General features: G+C 42.5%; 3 protein-coding genes across 7 annotated transcripts in view; 1 reads left to right on the top strand and 2 right to left on the bottom strand.

Moving 5' to 3' along the window:
* Nucleotides 1-6,151, bottom strand: part of LOC133469757 (carbohydrate sulfotransferase 15-like) — a 30,725-nt gene extending 24,574 nt beyond the window's left edge. Inside the window, exon 1 of one of the 2 annotated variants that reach the window (XM_061757248.1) lies at nt 6,039-6,151. The gene's annotated coding sequence lies outside the window, so the exon portion shown is untranslated. Of the gene's footprint in view, nt 1-3,383; nt 3,440-6,038 lie in introns of those variants that run through there. The other variant, XM_061757249.1, reaches the window with a different exon arrangement.
* Nucleotides 1,647-13,014, bottom strand: oat (ornithine aminotransferase). Of its 4 annotated transcripts, XR_009785780.1 has the most exons (12): nt 12,854-13,014; nt 11,510-11,730; nt 10,795-11,019; nt 10,631-10,726; nt 10,113-10,240; nt 9,830-9,952; nt 8,547-8,675; nt 8,356-8,469; nt 8,009-8,153; nt 7,772-7,935; nt 6,039-6,151; nt 1,647-3,468 (listed from the first exon to the last, which is right to left on the bottom strand). XR_009785780.1 is itself a non-coding variant. In XM_061757252.1 (11 exons), the coding sequence occupies exons 2-10, from the start codon at nt 11,712-11,714 to the stop codon at nt 7,775-7,777; spliced, it is 1,326 nt and encodes a 441-aa protein (XP_061613236.1). In that variant the 5' UTR covers nt 11,715-11,730; nt 12,854-13,014; the 3' UTR covers nt 5,941-6,151; nt 7,772-7,774. The 4 variants fall into 4 exon arrangements, 3 of the variants coding, with proteins under 3 accessions (XP_061613236.1, XP_061613235.1, XP_061613237.1); XM_061757252.1 differs by lacking the exon at nt 1,647-3,468 and having other exon boundaries at nt 5,941-6,151; XM_061757251.1 differs by lacking the exons at nt 1,647-3,468; nt 6,039-6,151 and having other exon boundaries at nt 7,435-7,935.
* A 656-nt stretch (nt 13,015-13,670) lies between these two features.
* lhpp (phospholysine phosphohistidine inorganic pyrophosphate phosphatase) overlaps nt 13,671-18,374 on the top strand; it is a 34,827-nt gene continuing 30,123 nt past the window's right edge. Inside the window, exons 1-6 of the mRNA XM_061757258.1 lie at nt 13,671-13,829; nt 13,945-14,132; nt 15,161-15,314; nt 15,500-15,563; nt 15,856-15,948; nt 16,101-16,192. Of these exons, the coding sequence (XP_061613242.1) occupies nt 13,699-13,829; nt 13,945-14,132; nt 15,161-15,314; nt 15,500-15,563; nt 15,856-15,948; nt 16,101-16,192 (722 nt within the window). The 5' untranslated portion in view covers nt 13,671-13,698. The remainder of the gene's footprint in view (nt 13,830-13,944; nt 14,133-15,160; nt 15,315-15,499; nt 15,564-15,855; nt 15,949-16,100; nt 16,193-18,374) is intronic.

Here is an 18,374-nt window from a genome sequence, read left to right as displayed (position 1 = left end):
CCGGCGGTACCAGAAGCAATAAATGTCCTGCCGCCGACGTTGCTTTTGCTCACCCGCACGCCTCCTCGCCGCAACAGCTGCTACGATCCACTCTCGTTTTTCCAGTCTGCTCTTTCCCAAATGCAACGCGGAATTCATCTAGCCAACGTGAGCCGCCTTCGTTTAATAGATGGATTTTTTGACAGGCCCGTAACTCACGCCCGAGTTTGTTGACTCGGCAAGAAGGGCGCGTGCAGTTTGCGCAAATGCCGGCGTGAGTGCTTGCGTGCGCTGCGACAAGAACGAGGCGCAAGATGTTTGTCCGCCCGTGCGTACAGACGCACGGCAACAGAAAGGCATTAAAACACAACACACACAAAGTGGGTTAGGACATTTGTTTTTTCATTTGTATTGCATTTTTCTTGTCAAATTACAACTGTTTTAATAATGTTTCCGCTTTGTTCTTGGAATACATCTTAGAAGTTGTCATTTTAGTGGAACAAGTTGTAATTTGACAAGACTAACGCTGTGATAGTGCAAGAAAAAAAAATACAAATTTCCAATTATACCAAAGAAAGTCATTTTACAAAAAAAATATGTTAATTTGGTATAAGAAAAGTTGTAATCTCAGAAGAATAATGTTGTAATAACGTAAGCATGATGAAATCGGAATCTAACAGGAAACAGAATTTACAGCAATAATAAGTGTAAGAGAAATGTTGACAGTACGACCATTTTGTAATATTTCAATTGTAAGTAGTAATTTGGGAGGGAAAAAAGTAACGCTACAAGGACAACATTGTAAAAGTCATTCATTCATTTTCCGTAGCGCTTTTCCTCACGTGGGTCTCCGGCGTGCTGATGTGGCGGGCCGGATCTGGCCCCTGGGCCGCCAGTTTGCTACCCTGACAAAGCATTCATTTCCCTTCCTCCTTCCTTCCTTCCCTCTTTGCAGACTCCCCTTCTACCTTCCTCTCCTATGTCGTCTTTCTGTCTCCAAAGTGTTCTCTGCCAATTGACCGTCTGTTGTCGTACTCGAGCGGCTCCGACGACCGCAGACAAATTCCTTGTGTGTTTTTTTTGGACATACTTGGCAAAGTAAACATGATTCTGATCCAAGAACGAACGAACGAACGAACGAACGAACCAAACAACCAACCAACCAACCCCTTCCTCCCTTCCTTCCTTAAGTTCTTTTAAATAGTGTAAAGCTACATTTGGCCCACCCTGTCTGTCATTATTTGGGATGTTGGTTCCATTCGAGTAAGCTTTTCTCTTGTCTTCCTCTGAAACTGAAAAGTTTCTTTTTCTGAAAGTGTCTATGAAAACAACTTCAAGAGAGACGGCCATGTTGGCTTTGGGGAATAACAAGCAGCCTCTCCACTGCCTTGGCGGCTTCACTCGTGGGTTCTCCATTAGCGCATGGAGTGTTGCATTTTGGAAAAAAAACTCAATCTGTTTGTTCCCTCTCAGTTCAGCCCCCACACACAAAAATGCCCTTTTTGTCCCCTTTAAAGACAAAAGCGACGCTTGAGGCGACTAACAGAGCGGACGTTCATTACAATGCGACGAGTGAAGCTATAAATCTGCAGTTACTAAAATGCAGTTTCTCTTCAAAGTGGAAGAGGATTATAATTATTGTTATTCAAATAAAATGACTGGGAAAAGAAAAGTAAAATCCCTTTTTATTGACTTGACAACAAGGAAGTGAAAGTGTTGTGCAATGTTTGAAGTGGCTTGCGTAATCCCGAGTGAAGGAATGTAATTGGCCGCGTAAACATTCATGAATTAGCCTTTGTTTGCAAACATAAGCGAGGCAGAACTGAAGCGTCCACGAGTCGTGCTGAACTGAAAACAATCTTGTGTTGCTTAACCAAGAAACCATTTGGATTTGGATTTGGATTTCCGGGCTCATTCTAGCTTGTTTCTTCGCAGGGTCACTCCAAAAATGACTTTGAACTAGTATTTTCGACCAAACTTTGACAAATCCATTAAATCCTCCCATTTTCATTTTGGCGGTCATCGCAAAATAAGATCGTCATGCCATGGCGCAGGTTTGGGATTGTTCTAGTTAGAAGGATTCAGCAAAAGAATTATGCAAGTTTTTTTTTTTTTTTTTTTTTTTAAAGAACTCATTGATATCCAGGAAGTGGTCCTGATCCTGATCCATGTTTTACTTAACATTGCAAAATTTGGATCTGCCTAAATTGTAGTACCGTTGCAGAAGTGAAAACTACTTGAGCTTTTTCACAGTTTTTTTTCCCCCCCCGAAGCCTCATTCAGTTTTGGTTCTGGGCCGTATCCACAAATGTTGTTTTCAAAATCAGCAGAGTTTTCGCATGTTCTTGCATGTTTGTTTGTTAGTTAGCAGGATTATGCAAAATGACTTTGTACCATTTTCTATGGTTTGTATTTTTTTGGGTGGGAAGAACCATAAACGTTGCACAAGTATGCTAGTTCTGGTATCTCGTTTGTTAGTAGGATTACCCAAAAATTCCTTCAGCATTTTGTAAGAAACCTTTGCACTGGACGAACCTTGTCGTTTGCGTAACATTGAAGGAAACCATCAAGCCTCTGTTGCAAATCTGAAATTTGCACCCTTTTTCTGCAATTTCAAAATTTGCAATTTAAATGTACTTAATTTGAAAACTACATTTATCGTAGGGTTACACCGATTAGTTGACAAATTGACAAGTCGACTTTACTACTCCGCATCGACGTTTAAAGCTTTAAGTCGGTAAATCGTTGTGTTCTTTGGTCGGGTTGTACAGTGCTGAAAAAAAAATATCAATGGCGTCTTCGATTAATTGACTTTGACTCGACTTGTATCACATTAGCGTCGACTATGAAAAATAGGTCAGTCGTGCAGGCGCTAATTCTATGTACGTGCAAAAAAAAGGCAAGGCCGGGCTGCTATTCGAACGTCGTCTCTGTGGCTGCGGGGACACCGGGTGGCATACTAATACCACCCGGGTCCAGCTGCTCGCCACGCTTGGACGGGTAAGCTTGATTGTGAAACATCACACATGCGCACACACACGGCCGTAGCGAGGCGGCTCACCAACGTCTCGTCCCGCAGGCTCCCGTCTCCTCTCATAGCTCATTGCGTATTACTCGAGGAGGCGGCGGGTTCCGCGGTGTCACTGAACTCGCCACGCAGCCGGAGCCTTTCCATGCATACAGATGCACCTCCAGTAGTAGTAGTAGGAATTAGAATCAGTGCAAAAAGAAAGAAAAAGAAACGCACAGACGCAGCCGATGTGGGGAGGAAGTCATCAGGAGGCTAATAGAGGTGATGCTGGCACAGCGTTTCTAATATGAGAGGATGAAAATATTCGGAAGCGCTTCGTTGGGATGTAGTAGCACGTCTACAAAAGCCGTAAGAAACGAGCAATGCTGCTCACCCTAATATCGGGACCCGTAAGCTGGTGTGTTGTGCTAGTTCTTGTCCTTTTTGTTTACGAGACTTACAAAAGGAGCCCACAGCATCTACGGGTTGTTTAAAGAGAAAAAAATGCACAACACAATATCAAAATTTCATTTAAGCAACACTAGTAAAAAGCGGCAGAGAAACATGTTTTACAAAATCGTTCGAAAATTTCAGAATGTGACCAATGTTTTTGGGTCAAACTTAAATTAATGTGGCGGGTCGAATGTGGCCCCCGGGCCTTGCGTTTGACACCTGTGATTCAGCTCATCAAAAGTCCTCTTAATATTTGTTGCAATGATTCTTTTTTTAAATTCATTTCAAAATCAAATAATTGGTTCATTGATTTATATTTTGTCAGAATATAAACATAAATGTATAATTAGAATGAAATATTGCATCAAAATAAAATGCTTCATAATTTCCATCCATTTTCTTTACCGCTTATCCTCAGTAGGGGTCGCGGGACGCTGGAGCCGATCCCAGCTATCTTCGGGCGGAAGGCGGGGTACACCCTGAACCGGTCGCCTGCCAATCGCAGGGCGCATAGAAATAAAAAGGGCGGCATCAATTCTCAGAATTTTGCTATTTGTACGGCAAGAGTCCACTGTATTTTGGTTTTACATCATGGACTTTCTGAACTCCCGAACTTCCACATTCTGCACCGAGACGTGGAGGACACGCGCCATCGACGTCGTGCGCCCTGAAAGTCGATGACGACGACGAGGATTTCTCCTTTATGACACTTGAGCGCTTCGGTGGCAGCGAGCCCAAAGCTTGGCTCGTTAGTGTCACCTTATAACCCAAAATCCATCCCTCCTCCCCCCCCCCCCCCCCGGCCCCCTCCTGGATCCTCTCCGAGGACATTCACAATGACCGCTACTGTTTTTTCTCCTCCTCCACAATTCCTCTGGGCACCATTAAGCATCCATTTTCTGCATTCATTTTCCCTTTTTATATGTATAGTGGAAGCTGACAGTTCCTTCTTGCCTTTGACCTTTTCTTCCCCGTCTTTGGCTTTGAGCGTGATCTGTGTTCGAGCCACTTTTTGCCAGTCTGTCAGTCTGTCTGTCTGTCTGCGGTATTCAGCTTCTCCAAATATCCACAGGCAGATTTTATGGTGAAACGTTCCAGATTTGATGGCAGTCTTCGCATCCGCACTTGCCACATGAAAGCTTCGGGAGTCGGTCGCTTGGAACAGACCGACAGGGAAGCGAAAGCCGAAACTGGAGTTTTGAGGGCCAAAAAGTTATATTAGGAGGTGTGTTGCAGCAGCTGGAACGCACGGCGCAAGCTTGAGCTACAGGATTTGTTTTTGTGTGTTTGTAGCTTGAAAAGTGACCGACAATAATTAAAGAAGCAAAAATTACGTATTTGGCTAAACACTGAAGTCGTACGAAACCTTCAGCGGAAGCAATAGCACTTTTAAGCAATGCTAGCTTAAAAGTGCAATGCTAGCAATGCTAGCTTAAAAGTGGGACAAAATTAAGTAGGAAATTGTACTAAAAGTCCAGAGTTAAAAATTCTGCATTCTGTAATATTCTCAGGGAAAAATACACATCTGAACTGGTACGAAACTTTGGGAATCCGAAGTGCTCACCTTAGAGAAATTTAAGTCATGCTAGTAAAATTCTGAATGTAATTGACATTTTCCCGGAAAGAATACACCTCTTAAGTCGTAGGAAACCTTCGGAATCCGAACGACTCACCTCAGCATATTTTAAGGAATGCAAGCAAAACGCAGTGGAGCAAAATTTTGTGCAAAAATATGAAGTTTGTAGCAATTTGAAATGTGGCCGATATTTTTGCGGGGGAAAAAATTTATTCCGAAAGTCATACAAAACCGTCGCAATCCGAACTGCTCACCTAAGCGGTGCTAGTACGAAAGCAATGGAGCAAAATTTTGTAGAAAACGTTATGTGAAGTTTGGGAAAATTGTAATTGTGACCGTTATTCTCGGGCCGGGGGGAATACGCCACTAAAATTGTACGAAACTTACGGAATCCAAACCTCAGCGTAATTTTAAGCATCCACCCTTCCTTCCTTCCTTCCTCTATACTGCCTAAAAATACATTGGCTCAAAATTTGGCAGGAAATATTACAAAACAAAATGAAATAATAGTCATATTTTTTAGCAAGGTTGAATTGTTTCTCAAAAAAAAAAAAAAAAGTGACGTAAAATCCCGACAATAGTTGTAATGTTACAAGTGAAAAAATGTGTGTGGTGTGATGGTCTTTTCTTTTCCGTGTGCACCGAGCATTATTTCCATTAGCACGCAGTGTCAAACGTGCTAATGGAAAGATGTGTCGAAAAACTCCTGGGAGGGGATGTGCGCTTTAATGGCCACGCTGGGCCTCATCCATCTAAAGTGGAGATTTTCCCCAGTGGCAACTCAAACGGGAAAAATGGTGCCTGCGCAATTCTATTTAAGGATGATGTGTCATTTATCATTGCACTCGGATGTCGTAAACGTAATGCAGAAGCGACATTAATATGATTTTATCAATGGTAGAAAAAAAAAATGTATTACTCCTTATTCTCAAGTTGGCATTTCATAGCTGTAGAGCTTGTTTAATTTGATCCTGCTACTCATGATGTTTTCATGAATTAGGATTTTTAGGAATAGGGCACCTTTCGTTTCCACCATTTTGTCCGGACGAAATACTTTCTGGGAGAGTGGGCAAAATAACCGATGCTGGGAACAAGGAGCCAAATCAGGATGAGCCTCTTGAACTTGACTGCACCTACAGGGTAATGCAGAAATCAAGGTTACTCCCCCCGCAACCACCCCCAAAAAAAGCATTACAAGAACAATTCATAATGTTACTCTGCAAAAAAATGGTGATTAATTGTTCCATTTTTCTGAGCAAAATGGTAATGTTACAAGAATAAAGTCATTATTTTGAAGGGAAAAAAAAAAAAAAAGTTGTAATGTAGCTTGAATAGTCTTTGTTTTGTAATTTGCATTACTGGAAGAAAGTCGTCGTTACAAAAAATGTTGTCATGTTACCAAGAATAGTTTTGTTCAGCAATAAGAGAAAAAGATTGAGGCAAAGGTTTTAATTTCATGCATTGTATAATGTTCATATGAAAAAAGGCAAGTTTACCTATTCACTGTTTTTGTTTATTTATTTATTTTTTTTAAGTAATTGTCCTACGTTATTGCCTGAAATATTTGCCGTTTCATGCTCAGGCCAAAGAATTCAAAGCATTGCTTTGGCGCCATCTGGTGGCATCTTTGTGCCAAGGAAATGATCTGAACTGAGTTGAGGAGCTTCATTTACATAAAAGAAGTCCTTTGCCACCATCTTGTGGCCTCTATAGGCAATTACATTACAGATTTTCATTATTCGGGTTCTGTATTCCAAGTTGCAATGTTACGTGAAGGTTGTTTTTCCAATTCAGTATTTTTCCTGAAAAAGTTTCCCTCTGCTGCCTCGAAGGATGAATCAAGAGATTTGTCCTAATACTTTTGCCCAAAGGCAACACATCTCAGAGCGTCTTCAGGCTGCTCTGAGACTGTCAAACCTTTGGACCTCAACGTTCCCAACCTGTCACCGCTCATTTGCGGAAAGGGGGATCCGGTGGCGACGGCCGAGCGCGACGCATCCACCCCCCCTCCCCCCGATCGTCGAGGGGCCTCGCTCGCGTTGTTTGTGTCACCTGGCGACAAAAGCTCGCTCGCTGCTGCCAACCTCGAATTCCTCTCATATTTCACAAGCAAACTCGCCGCCATACGGAATAACGAGCTGTCCTCTGTGCTGTCGGATTGGAGACACTGTGCGCTTTTGTTCTCTTCTGCAAGCCTCCCCATTCTTAAAAGACAACTAAAGATATTACCAGAATTAAGTTATTACAAAAAGTTGTAATTTTACTCCAATTCTAAAAAGACAAGACAGATATTACCAAAATAGAATTTTATGTTATTTTACTACAGTAATATCCTCAAAAATTGTGATGTCATCAAAAAAGTCATGTCTTAATGTAACTGGACAGTGTGATGGGAATAAAGTCAGAGTAAAAAGTCTGAAAGCTGGAATAGTCGCTATTTATTATTTAAACAAGGTAAGTTAAGCGCATGGGAGCTTTTACAATAAACATTGAGAAGTCATAACGTGACAAGAATAGTTGCTAGGAGAAAAAAAAACGCATATTTTTATGAGGGAAAAAGTTTTGTGTTGCAAAATAAAGTTACTGTTAAGTGAATTTCCTTTTGATGTTTCGAGAGAAGTAACATCACGAACAGAGCGATGTCAAAACTTTACGCCAATCTACAAAGTATTTTTCTTTTTTCGTCATTCCGTGTGCAAGCGCGCATTTGAAAGTTTCAATTGAAAACTAAGCGATGACTTTGATGTTTGTACATTTTAGAGAGACGCGACGGTTCTGTGGATGATGTCGATGCACTCTCTCAGCTGGGGCTCGTTGATGATGAGGGGCGGGGCCAGGCGGATGATGTCGCCGTGGGTGGGCTTGGCCAGCAGGCCGTTGTCGCGCAGGCGCAGGCACACCTTCCATGCGTCGTAGTCTGAGCGGGGCGAAAGAGAGTCGAGCTCGTCAGCATCTCTCTCGTTGCAAGTGTGGCCAAACGGTCCCGGTACCTTTGGTTTCTTTGATGACGACGGCGTTGAGCAGGCCCTTGCCCCGCACCGTGGTCACGATGTCGGACGGCAGCTTGCTCAGCTCCGAGCGCAGCAGCTGTCCCATTCGCTCTGCGTTCTCCACCAGCTTCTCCTCCTCCATGACCTGCAAAGTGTCGGGTTCAAGGCAGGAGGTGGGCGGGGCAAACAGACAAACTCAGTTTGCTTAATCAATTTAGTTGAAAAAAAAAAAAAATGATAATAAAATTTGCTTTTATGTAAAATTGCCAAAGAATATAAATAAACATGATACTATCATTCACAAATGCACTGCGAAAGTTTTCAAACAAATTGAATGAAACTCTGACCTGGAGGGCAGCGATGGCCACGCGACAAGCGACGGGGTTCCCTCCGTACGTGGACCCGTGCTCCCCGGGTTTGATGGTTAGCATGACCTCGTCGTCACACAGCACGGCAGACACCTGACGCGCATGTGACAGTTACACGTCGCAGAAAAAAAATAAATTGATCATTGGAGATTGTTTTTAAGAAGACTTACAGGGTAGACTCCTCCTGAGAGAGCTTTTCCCAGGATGACAATATCTGGACGCGCTCGCTCGTGGTCCACGGCCAGACGCCGGCCGGTCCGCCCCAAGCCCGTTTGCACCTCGTCGGCGATCCACAGCACCTGGAAAACATTTTTACGCACAAACATCATACACTTAATTGTATGGACAAGGGCAAATGGAAAAACACGTTCACATTTTATAGATTAATGCCGCCATCTAGTGGTTATACAAAGCTGTACACTTTCATTCCAAAACGGCACCGCCCCCTAGAGGTTATAAGAAATGTGTACACTTTCATTCTAATATGCCACTGCCACCTAGTGGTCATAAAAAAGGTGTAGCCTACACTTTCATTCCAATATGACAGGGGTACGTACGTATGACTGCGTGTGTACAGTTGTACTCATAAGTTTACATACCCTGGCAGAATTTGTAAAATATATATATATATATATATATATATATATATATATTTTTTTTTTTTTTAAATATGACTGATGACTGAACAACAACCATCATTAATTTCTTTATGGTTGTGTTTTGCGTAATGATAATGCTTTTCTGAAATGCTTGACCGTTTAATTTGAATCCCATTAACATAAAATTAAATGTATTTCGCCTGGTTCTTCATGTTTTCTTTAAAGAATTGTACCCATCTTACAAATTCTGCCTAGGTAATCAAATATACGAGCACAACTGTGTGTTTTCTAATTTGCTAAATAAAAGTAGGGCTGTGAATTTCAAAATAAGAGCAAGTAAGTTAAAAAAAACTATAACGTTTTCAAGTGCTTAACTTCAGAATAATTATTTGAAAAAAAAATAACAAAATACAGATCATACTTCATGTTTTGATCATATGGGTAGAAGCTAAATCATGCATTGTAAAAATGCATTATACATAGGTAGAAGGGTTTTCCAGAATTTTGAGGTCAAGTTTGGGGGTGCGTATTATACACGAGAAATTACGGTACCTAAATATTTTTATTACGTGGCACTGAAAGTTCTATAATTATTTTAATGATTGACCGCTGCTTTGTTTGACGGTACTGTTTGGATCGACCAATACTCGCAACTATGGGGAAACTTGCAAAACTGTAGGAAGTGCCACTTACTTCTCATTTCTCACCATGTTCACTGACATTGACTGAACTGGCTCATCTTTCCATTTAAAAATCAAATGTGGCCCTTGCGCACAAATATTTGGCTCGCTCGATTGTCTTTCGCCGGGCTTCCGAATAGCTAAGATGGCGTCACGTTCAGAGTGTGTACTCACATCGTGCCGCGTGCACAGCTCCCTGACTTGGGTCAGGTAGCCGGTGTCAGGCACCACCACGCCCGCCTCGCCCTGGATGGGCTCCACCATGAAGGCGGCGACGTGCGGGTCCTGGAGGGCTTTCTGCAACAAAACGTGCCAAGACAAACGTGATCAATCTCCCTTTCTGTTTACACAGACAAAGCGACCAATTGCCAGTTATGGTGAAACAAACATCTCCAGTACAAAAACAGCACAGTCCATATCAGTCCATTATTTAGTTTGATAGGATCTCAAACCAAACCTCAAGTGCGGGAACGTCGTTGAACGGGACCAGCTCAAAGCCGGGCATGAAAGGGCCGAAGCCTTCGTAGCTGCTGGGGTCCGTGGAGCTGGAGATTGCTGCCAAGGTGCGGCCCCAGAAGTTCCCATCTGCTCCAAAAAGATGCACACAACAATTTTCCGCTCTGCATGTTGAGTGACTTTGTCTGAGTTGTGGCCAACGGCAGCTTGTCTATGAGTTTGCTTATTATGCGTTTGTTTTCTCACCGTTTGTTCAATAAAGCAAATGAAAGTGCAGAAGCATCTTTATTTGCCAATTATGTCCAAAAAACACACAGGGAATTTGTCTCGGGTAGTTGGAGCCGCTCTAGTACGACAACAGTCAGTCAATTGACAGAGGACACTTTTGAGACATAAAGACATTGAATGTCTCCAAAGACGAACGAAAAACACAAAGACAAAAACAATACTAGAGAGCGCATAACCGAGGCGACCACACTCCCAACGCTTCACTGTTTTCATTTGGTGGGTTTGACTCACCGGCAAAAACAATCTTGGCTTTGTCCTTGGGCACGCCCTTCACGTTGTAGGCCCACTTACGAGCCAGCTTGCACGCCGTCTCACCGCCTTCCACACCTTCAAAGAGACCGGCGTCAGTGTCTCTCGGATGGTCCCAGTACGGAAACTAGCCCATTTTTCCTTACCCGTGTTCATGGGTAAGACCTTGTCGTAGCCAAACATGGCCGTAACGTATTCCTCGTAGGCGCCCAGCACATCATTGTAGAAGGCTCGGGAGGTCAGCGTGAGCTTGGAGGCTTGAGCGTTGAGGGCGGCGATGATCTTGGGGTGGCAGTGGCCCTGGTTGACGGCGCTGTAGGCGCTCAGGAAGTCGTAGTAGCGGCTGCCTTCAATGTCCCACACATAGACGCCTGCGGAAAAGTGGGCGGGGACATTGATTTGGATAGCGTGTGACTGGTGCGTTGCATGAAGTGTCCCATGAGTTTGTGCTGCTTGACAAGGAGCACAGAGGTTTGTATTTTGCGGATTTTTCTTCCCACTCTCGTTAGCTTGATGGGACCTGGAGTTGGTATCGGCTAGGGTTGGGCGATTCGTGTTTATTTGTCAGGACGATTTTGTTTGACGACACAGTTAACCAGTGAAAAATGTAGCCACTTTTCAAAACAGACGAAAAAAGCTTAATTCCCGCTAAGAAACACACAACAATCATTTTCACGTTGTGTTGGGGGAAAATAAACTAACATCAAAAATGTTACTTTTGTGAGGGGAAAAAAAATATATATATTTTTGACATTTTATTTTAAGACCATATTACCCAACCCGAGACTCGACCAGCTTTCTGTGTACAAAGGACTTTGTAACTGGTTTCGGAAGTTTCGGTCATGTGATCGTTTAGCTTACCCTCGCCCCTCTCCAGCGCTACAGGCAGGGGATGGTAGTTGTGCGCGCCGTACTTATGCTCACGAGTGTAGATTTCCTCGGAGGAGAGCATCTTTTCTGACTTGTGTGTGGAGGCAGGACGTGCCGCCGAGTGGGCGCCACGGAGGACGGCGAGTGGCGCCGCGCTCCGCAGGCTGCGAGTGAGCTGGAGAATCATTGACTTCATTCTGGTGTGGTTGCGTCTAAGGGAACAATGTTTGACACACAGCCAGTCAAGGCGCATTTTTATTAAAAGTAGACCGGTTGATCGAGTTCCTGTGTCAAGCTGTTACCCTGGTAACCAGTCAGAGTTTAAGCAGACCAAACTCAAAAGCTCCCTACAGCTTTTGATGCCAAATCAGCTCATTCCTGGCTTTGTGAAACTCTGCCATGCTCAATCAGGTCGAATGAACAATGAGTGTCTTTCACAAAGCACACAACACAGCACGGGTGTCAAACCTGCAGTTACAGCGGCCCTGTGATGGCCTGTTATAAGTGAAAATCATCTATTATTACATAATAGCCCCTGCATTTGGTCTCTTAACATTTTGTTATAGTAATAAATTGGGTAACTGTTTTGAAATCAGATGTCAAGCAAAATAGTTTGGATGCAGGTTCAAGGTGAAACACACATAAAACTCCTCAGGGGCGGACTTATCGTTAGGGAAACACAGTGGGTCGCACCATATGTGCGTAACCAACAACAGTTAACGCCAGACCCTCTTGCCAGTTGCAGTAGCACTGCTGTCAGTGTCAGCGAATGACATCAATGACGCTTTTCATCATGAAGAGGTGAGTATTAAGCCGGTTGTAATGGTAAAATATATTTGGTTGATTGTTTTTATCAATTACAGTAACTGTAAAAAAAATAAAATACACATTTTAAGGACTTTATCTAGCTCAGGAAATAGGATATTTTTTCTCGAATTCACCCTATTTAGTTGATGATAAACATTGATATACAGGAAGTCCTGTAAACTGCAAACACTGCCAATTGATAAGTGTCCAAACAATTTGGGCTGTGCAGTACAGCTTAACTTGCCCCTGAAAGATGATTGGCTGCTGGGGAACAGCCTCCAAAAACCGCCCCTCCACCCACCGCTTACCTACATCACAACATGGAACTAAAAATAACAAATTAAAAGATAAAAGACCTCTTGGCGTCAGCTGATTCGTCGCATGTCATGTCAGTTACGATCAAACGCACCACGTCCACGTTGGACACACGCATGAGCGTTCAAGTTAGCAAAGGTTAGCTAGGCTTAGCTGTCAAGTGAAACAGAAGCGAATCGAGCCACGAAGAGAACAAAGAATGGAAATAAATACCAGAATGGGGTGAAAGGTACTTCAGGAGCGTCCTGGGAGCTGTCGTGCGCCTGGCTATCTTCGGGGTTTGTGTTTCTCCGATGTCGCACGCCTGCGAACGGTTTGGCTTCACGGATGCGAATGGAGGGCGGGCGCCTGCCACGCAAAGACTAGCACAAGTGACGTCACTAGACACGCCCCATGATGGAACGTCGGCCTTGATTGCGGGACCCAAAGTCGGCTTCAGTTGCTTCTTACTTCCAAATAAAAGACATTTATGCCGTTTGTTCATTTTGTCAAATGTCCCCTGAAACTCTGGTAGCGCCGACTATGGCAATGTCACTATACAGTCCTAACAAATTCTGGAAAGATGTATCCTGATCTATGACTGATTATATTGACTCTGCCTTCACTCTTCATTGGAAAATGTAGTTTGGGTTCTTCGATAATGGTGGCAAGTGTTTGTTATAGATTTAATAATTTTTCTTGTGAACGTTCATCTCCGCAACTCCAAATTCTGTCATTCAGTTTTTTTAATTTTAAGGAAACCAGACAATAGATGAGTACAATATTTAACTCCCAAGACAAAAATGGTGTTTAAAAACTGTTGTTTTATACTATTATTCAAACTCCCCCTGGCTCCTATTTTGTAGTATTTTATGTATTGACGAGTATAAATTGTCTATCTCGCAAATTGAATATTTTCAACAAATGTTGTTTTATATGTCAGGTTTAGACTTATTGTCTCGAATGTCAAACATTAACAAAAATAAATAATATTTTATTTTTAATATTTCTTTTTTACATCCGGGTCCTTACGAATGCAGCGATTTCGCGCATGCGCATAACAAGAGGGGCGACTCGTCATGGCGGACAGCAGCTGGACAAGCTGCGCGACGGGTTTAAAAGGCGTCATACTGGATATGTGCGGAGTTTTATATGACAGCGGGGAGGGCGGCGGGGTGGCCATTCCTGGCTCCGTCGAAGCCGTGAAGAAGTGAGTGTTGAACGGCACTACAGAAAACACACACACACACATTGGAGACTTCGTGTTCATATCAAGTGACCGCCATTCTCGTCACACTCGCTTACTTTTTAATTTGTTTTTGAAGGCTTAAAGCTTCCGACCTGAAGCTGAGATTCTGTACCAATGAGACGCAGGCCGCGAGAGAGAAGTTTGTGGCCAAACTCCAAAGATTGGGGTTTGACATTTGTGTCAGTGACGTCTTCTCTCCGGCACCTGCAGCGGTTGCTCTGCTGAGGGAAAGAGGGCTGCGGCCCCACCTGCTGGTGTATGACGGTACTGCCTGCTCATGCTTCACGTCTTCTTGTATTTTTGAGCCACTGACAACTAGAGTGGGCCAACTCATTGTTTTTTCATTTTGCTGAGGAGTTTTACGTTTTATGGCTGCAATAAAAGATGGAGGAATTATATGGCAACGATCACTTGTTTTTACCGAAATACTGTGTTTCCTCAGATTATTTTGGACACTGTCAACAATTTAAATGTCATAGGTTGGATCCTGGCCAGTATCATATAGGTTGCCTGAAAGAAAAAAACTGGGATGAGAGAAAGAAGAGGGTAACCCTGCTGCAATATTTGTCCAAACATCTGTCAAATCTATCTATATTTCATGGAAAATTATAATTATTCTTCACTTATGCTGAAATGCAGGCACACTGGCAGCCAAGTTAATGCACTACTTACTTTCTGAGTCTTAGAAATGGACTCGGATGAATCAGGCAAAGTGCTGCCCACAGTTACGGACTGACCCCTTTAAGTAGAAATTCAAAATAAACCTTCATTCACTATTTATGAGCTGCTCTGTTCATTTTTGCACTTGAAACTTAAAAGTGACAAAAAGGGAGTTAGCTCACTCTAGTTCTCAGTGGATTTTAAAGAAGACTTGTATAAATACATACTGCATATTTTAAATGTTGTAAATGTGATTATCTGAGCATTCACATGCAATTTCCAAGGGAATTGCCGTTCCTAGTTCTTGAAATGTTTTGAATATTTTTCTCATTTGTCTAACTTTATTTTGTATGTACAGTATTTTCACGTCATCAGTAATACTATTTTGAAATAAAGGTGTCATTTATTGTTCATTTTATTCTTGATTTTTTTTTTTGCCATTATGAATTTTTGTTTTAATAATTTGTGTGTATTATTTTTTTCCTATATAACACTGGAATGCATTGAGAGGAGCATTTTTATTGTCGCTCTAAAAATGCGATCGTGATTACACGAAACGCGAATGACAAAATGAATGGACTTTATGTAACATATGAATGAATGAATGGCATGCTTACTATCTCTCCCAACAGCGCTCCTTCCCGAGTTTGACGGCGTAGACACGAGCGATCCCAATTGCGTGGTGATCGGCGACGCGGCCGAAAAGTTCTCCTACGCCAACCTGAACGAGGCGTTCAGGGTCCTGATCGGCCTGGAGAAGCCGACGCTGTTCTCTCTCGGGAAAGGGTAACGAGGATATTATATGTACATTTACCTTGGGCTGTACGATACTATGACAAGTTTCCAACCATGCACCATGTCTTTGGCAATGTTCAGTGCGACTGAGTGTGTGATTGCCTCTCATCGGGCTCTCTTTTTTTTTTGTAATGGTAATGGTTAACCTCTCTCGCTCGCTCGCTCGCTCGCCGCAGGAAGTACTACAAGGAGACGGACGGCCTGAAGCTAGACGTGGGAGTTTACATGAAGGCTCTGGAGGTACAGCGACCGCCATACTCGATGAGATTGGTTGTGATAATGATGCGCAAACGCTTTAATTTATACACTATATTTACTGATTCCCATGTTTCTACGAATTGCTATTTATACAGTGCTCTTTTACTTTAAAAAAAAAAAAAAAAAACGCATAACAAAAATGGGTGGTTTGAGTTACGAGCGTGCCCGTGGAACGACTTACTCGTATCTCACGGCACCGCTGTACAATAAACAGATGGTCAAAGTTGAATTGCGACAAAAAAGGAGTTTCATCAGGTGTTTAATGTTCTCCAAGTACGCCTGCGACGTGGAGGCCGAGGTCATCGGGAAGCCGTCTGCTGCGTTCTTCCGGAGCGTTCTCAACGACATGGCGCTCCAGCCACACGAGGTGCGTCCGAGCAAGCGCGCAAAGCACTCACCTCACGACCGCGCGTATACTTTGAATCTTATCTCTCGCGCAATGTTTATATCTACAAGCTATTTCTGGTGGAACACTTCTCGTTTTCCTTTCTTGCTAATACTCTATTATTGCGCCGGCAGGTGATGATGATTGGCGACGATCTCGTGAACGACGTCGGGGGTGCCCAGCAGTGCGGAATGAAAGGTGTGCAAGTCCGGACGGGAAAATACAGGTCGGTGAATTACATGACCCTGACGAAGCGTGGCACTGATGACTATTCGTTATAAGCAGCTTTTTTAATTTAATTTATTTAAAAAAAAAAAAAAGCTATTTTAATGTAGTGTATAGGGTATAAGCTCCCTGCAGGGAAAATACTTCCACTTGTCAACAGAGGGCGCCCTGACATCAGTTGTATGCTCCTCTGAGTTTCCTGTTTTTTTTTTTTTTTTTTTAAACTTCCAGGTTTGTACATTTTCATTGAAACTCCTCCAAAAATAGCTCTCTACGCGGTTGACAAATTTATGATATGAGGTTGCTTGGGTGCCTTGGCTTATGGTGTAATTACAGATTCGTGGAGCTGATTATTTAAGGAAAATAAGTGTTTTTGTTGCTCGAGGGGGAAAAACAGAGCTGTGTAAGCAAAGTAGCATGAGTTCAAATGCAGGGTTGTACCAGCCCTTTCATTCACTTGCTGCCATTGATTTGGGCTTTGATGCATAACATTTATCTTTAGTCATTCAAGTGTAAAAATTTCCTAACTACAACTTTGCTAACAAATGGCGACGCGTACGGCTGTAGAAGTATCTGGAGAGGGCTTTGAATGCGAGTCGGCTTAATTCATGTAACTTCCGGGGTTAGAAAAAAAGCCCCCCCAAAATAGTAAAATGCCTATGTAGATTCTAAGGGATGCTCACTAAACTGTCATGCATGACAACGGTTTGGACTTGTTCGGAACTTTTTGGGTCCGCTGTGTTACAGTTGCAAGGAATGAAAAGTATGTGAACACTTTGGAATGACCTGGATTTCTGCATAATTTGGTCGTAATATATTATCTGAACCTCATTGAGGTCACAACAATACGCAAACACAGCACAGGGTATCTGAACTTCAAAGTATCTGAACTTCTCGGCTAATGACTTCTCAAAGAGCTTATTGAAATCACGAGTCAACCTTGAGGTTGTCTTCAATGGGATGAGATTGGAGGTGTTGGTTAAAGCAACCCGATTTAAAAAAAAAAAAAAAAAAAAAAAAAAAAAACAGACCAGTTTGAGTTTACTTTTCTTAAGCATTGTACAGTGTGAACCATGCCTCGCAAAAGAGCTCTCAGAATACCTTCAATTAAGAATTGTTAACTTGCATGACGCTATAAAGGAGCAAATATTTTTATATAAAAGCACTGTATTGTGGCAGTGAACAGTGTGGTTGCCCTCAACTCAACTAACTTTATAACATGCAGACGTTTGGGAGATGGTGAAGAATTCTTAAAAAAAAAAAAGAGGCTTCAAGCTGTTTGCTTGTACTGTCAAACTAAATCTTAACCAAGGAGAATTACAGGTTGTGTATTTAAAGCAATCGCAGAGCTTTGCCTTAAAGGCTGCTTAGCTTAAAGCTAACAAACAATGCAAAACTCCTTGGACTTGCTAGCAAAACTAGTATCGATGTTGCGGTAGTCCTGTGCCAAAAACGACTAATATTACTGAAGCTGACTGAGTCACTTACACTTGTTGTGAAATACTTCTTCGTTTGTCTACATGGCTTTATTATACTGCCCCTGGTGGCCAACTTTAGCACACAGAAGGAGCTGCAATGATTAAGCAAGATGCACAAACTGTTTAATTCATTACTTTTTATGTTTTTACTATGTTTTTATAAAATTAAATATGAAGTGCTATTTTCCTAATTAAAAAACAAACAAACCGCAAAACATATTTTGGGGTCTTCTTTTTTTAGGGAGGCTTGAAGAGATTAATGGCATTTTCATCCATTACACCCATTAGACACCTGTTTTTTTTGGGGGTGGGGGGGTTGGGAAACAGGTATTAACCATCTCAATTAGTTCAGTTCATGGATGCCACAACAAGAACAGGCTGCGAGTGACGCTATCTCCCATTTTTTCAGCTTTGTTTGGTGGCACTATGAAAAGTGGGAAAACAGCTGTTTTCATGTCGGGCAGATGCTGCGCAGACCTCTGCTTCACGTCAGGCTCGAAAAGGAAACGAGAGAGCACTGCAGGCCCAGATGGGGAACAAAAGACACAAATTACAGACAGTTTTTATCCTATCTGTGTGCATTAGATTTAGGGCATGAGCTATTATATCACTCAGCCCTCTTTAGATCAGTAATTCTTGATCACTGCCAAATTATGCAATACAAATAAACAGAACACCTAGAAGCAATCCACTGTCAAAGTAGTC

The sequence above is a fragment of the Phyllopteryx taeniolatus genome, chromosome 19, assembly GCF_024500385.1.
Source record: "Phyllopteryx taeniolatus isolate TA_2022b chromosome 19, UOR_Ptae_1.2, whole genome shotgun sequence".
NCBI lineage: Eukaryota > Metazoa > Chordata > Actinopteri > Syngnathiformes > Syngnathidae > Phyllopteryx > Phyllopteryx taeniolatus.
This window is presented reverse-complemented; position numbering and strand designations above follow the sequence as displayed.

Bases quoted from the DNA above. Each gene is read 5' to 3' on its own strand.
- oat (XM_061757252.1), bottom strand. From the start codon at position 11,714: ATGAAGTCAATGATTCTCCAGCTCACTCGCAGCCTGCGGAGCGCGGCG. The intron at 10,241-10,630 runs GTGAGTCAAACC...TTTTTGGAGCAG, and splicing joins AGCCAAGATTGTTTTTGCCG to ATGGGAACTTCTGGGGCCGC. The intron at 8,676-9,829 runs GTGAGTACACAC...AATGTTTTCCAG, and splicing joins AGCTGTGCACGCGGCACGAT to GTGCTGTGGATCGCCGACGA.